Raw genomic sequence first — 2,084 nt, 5'->3', positions numbered from 1 at the left:
ACCGTTAAGATTAACTAACAGAAACTTAAATAGAAGTAACCGAAAAAAGTAGGGTTGTTACATTAACTACCTGTTAACAAAAATTTCGTCCCAAAATTTTAGTGTACGACCGCTAAAGTCGTTTCGTCGGAAAGCAGTTACAGATACTTCTGTCTCATGTGATCTTCCTATTCTCACGTGAACTCTGGCCCTCTATGGGCGTTCCACCAAATTTTCACGATAGGTATGTTGCTCTACTTTCTCTGTGGTTTCTTAAATAATTTCTGGACCTGTCAATTGACTACCCCCAGTTCACTCTAACATAGGGGATATCTACACTTCCTTCCGAACAATGCTTCAAAAGGTGCATCTTTTATACTCGTATGATATCTGTTATTATACAAGAACTCTGCCAGTGGTAGATGATGATCCCATCCGTTTCCAAAGTCAATCTCACATGCTCTCAACATCTCTTCTAAAGTCTGTATGGTCCTTTCACTCTGACCATTTATCTGTTGATGATACGTGATACTCAAATCGAGGCGAGTTCCCATTGCCTGTTGCAATGTTTGCCAAAATGTAGAAGTAAACCGGCTGTCATGGTTGGAAAAAATGGATACAAGCACACCGTGTCGAGAAATCACCTCCTTCAGATAAGTCTGTGCCAACTTTTCCATCTTGTATGTTTTTCTGATTCGGAAAAAAAATGAACAGATTTAGTGAGATGATCTATAACAACCCAGATGGTGTCATAACCTCCCACCATTTTAGGTAGCTTAGTGATGAAATCCATGGCAATACATTCCAACTTCTATAGGGGAATTTCCGATTATGTTAGTAGCCTTGACTGTATTTGATGTCTAGCCTTGACTTTAGAAGTTGCAATGTCGGCCTTCAGATTAGGCCACCAATACAGCGCCTTACGATCTTGGTACATCTTGTCGGAATCAGGGTGAATCGAATATCTTGATTTGTGCGCCTCATCTAGCATAAGTTTCCTTAATCCGCCAAACTTAGGCACCCAGAGTCTATCAGCAAAGTTCCAAGTTCCATCTTCTCTTGTGACAAATTATTTATCTAACCCCTTGATAGATTCGGTGACAATGTTCTCGGGTTTCATGGCATCAAGTTGTGCATCACGTATCTGAGAAGTAAGATTCATACGTACAGTCATATTCAGCGCTCTAACCCTGAGAGGCTTAACTCTGTCTTTCCTGCTCAGAGCATTAGTTACAATATTCTCCTTACCAGGATGGTAGCGAATTTCACAATCGTAGTCATTCAATAGCTCAACCCAACGTCTCTGCCTCATGTTGAGTTGTTTCTAATTGAAAATATGTTGTAAACTCTTATGGTCGTTGTAGATTGTATACTTAGTACCGTACAAGTATTGTCTCCAAATGTTTAGTGCAAAGACCACGACACCATGTTCTAGATCATGTGTCGTATAGTTTTGCTCGTGAATCTTTAATTGTCTTGAGCCATAAGCAATTACTTTGTTTCGTTGCATCAGCACGCAACCAAACCCTTCCCTTGAAGCATCACAATATTTCACAAAATCTTCGTTTCCCTCAGGTAAAGATAGAATTGGAGCAGTAGTCAATTTTTGCTTCAACATCTGAAACGCGGACTCATTTTGCTCGGTCCATTTATATTTCTTACCCATGTGAGTCAATGCGGTAAATGGTGGTGCAATAGTAGAAAAACCCTCAATAAATCTCTTGTAGTAACCGACTAGACCAAGAAACTACCGGATTTGCATCGATGACTAAGGAGTTTCCCAGTTTTTGACTGTCTCTATCATTGCAGGATCAACTTGAATACCATTGATATCTACAATATGGCCCATGAATTGGACTTCCTGTAACCAAAAGTCACACTTGGAAAACTTCACGTACAACTACTCGTCCTTGAGCATTTTCAAAACCAAACGCAGATGTTGTTCGTGCTCTACTCTATTCTTTGAATACACCAAAATGTCGTCAATGAATAAAATAAAGAATTTATCAAGGTATGGCTTACATACACAGTTCATGAGATCCATGAACACTGTCAGTGCGTTCATCAAACCAAATGGCATCACTGTAAATTTATAATGCCCACAG

The 2,084-nt window shown here is 39.6% G+C and overlaps 1 protein-coding gene across 1 annotated transcript; it reads right to left on the bottom strand.

The window, feature by feature from the left end:
• Positions 1–296: 296 nt before the first annotated feature.
• LOC139849088 (uncharacterized) lies at positions 297–1,645 on the bottom strand. The gene is made up of 3 exons (XM_071838762.1): positions 1,475–1,645; positions 1,062–1,303; positions 297–669 (listed from the first exon to the last, which is right to left on the bottom strand). The coding sequence occupies exons 1-3, from the start codon at positions 1,643–1,645 to the stop codon at positions 297–299; spliced, it is 786 nt and encodes a 261-aa protein (XP_071694863.1).
• Between the last annotated feature and the right edge of the window lie 439 nt (positions 1,646–2,084).

The sequence above is a fragment of the Rutidosis leptorrhynchoides genome, chromosome 5 (genome assembly GCF_046630445.1).
Source record: "Rutidosis leptorrhynchoides isolate AG116_Rl617_1_P2 chromosome 5, CSIRO_AGI_Rlap_v1, whole genome shotgun sequence".
NCBI lineage: Eukaryota > Viridiplantae > Streptophyta > Magnoliopsida > Asterales > Asteraceae > Rutidosis > Rutidosis leptorrhynchoides.
This window is presented reverse-complemented; position numbering and strand designations above follow the sequence as displayed.

Excerpts from the sequence above, each read along its gene's own strand:
- LOC139849088 (XM_071838762.1), bottom strand. The coding sequence starts at position 1,645 with ATGGGTAAGAAATATAAATGGACCGAGCAAAATGAGTCCGCGTTTCAG. Across the intron at positions 1,304-1,474 it reads TGCTGATGCAACGAAACAAA|AAACAACTCAACATGAGGCA; the intron begins GTAATTGCTTAT and ends ATTTTCAATTAG. Across the intron at positions 670-1,061 it reads GTCACCGAATCTATCAAGGG|AAAAACATACAAGATGGAAA; the intron begins GTTAGATAAATA and ends TTTCCGAATCAG.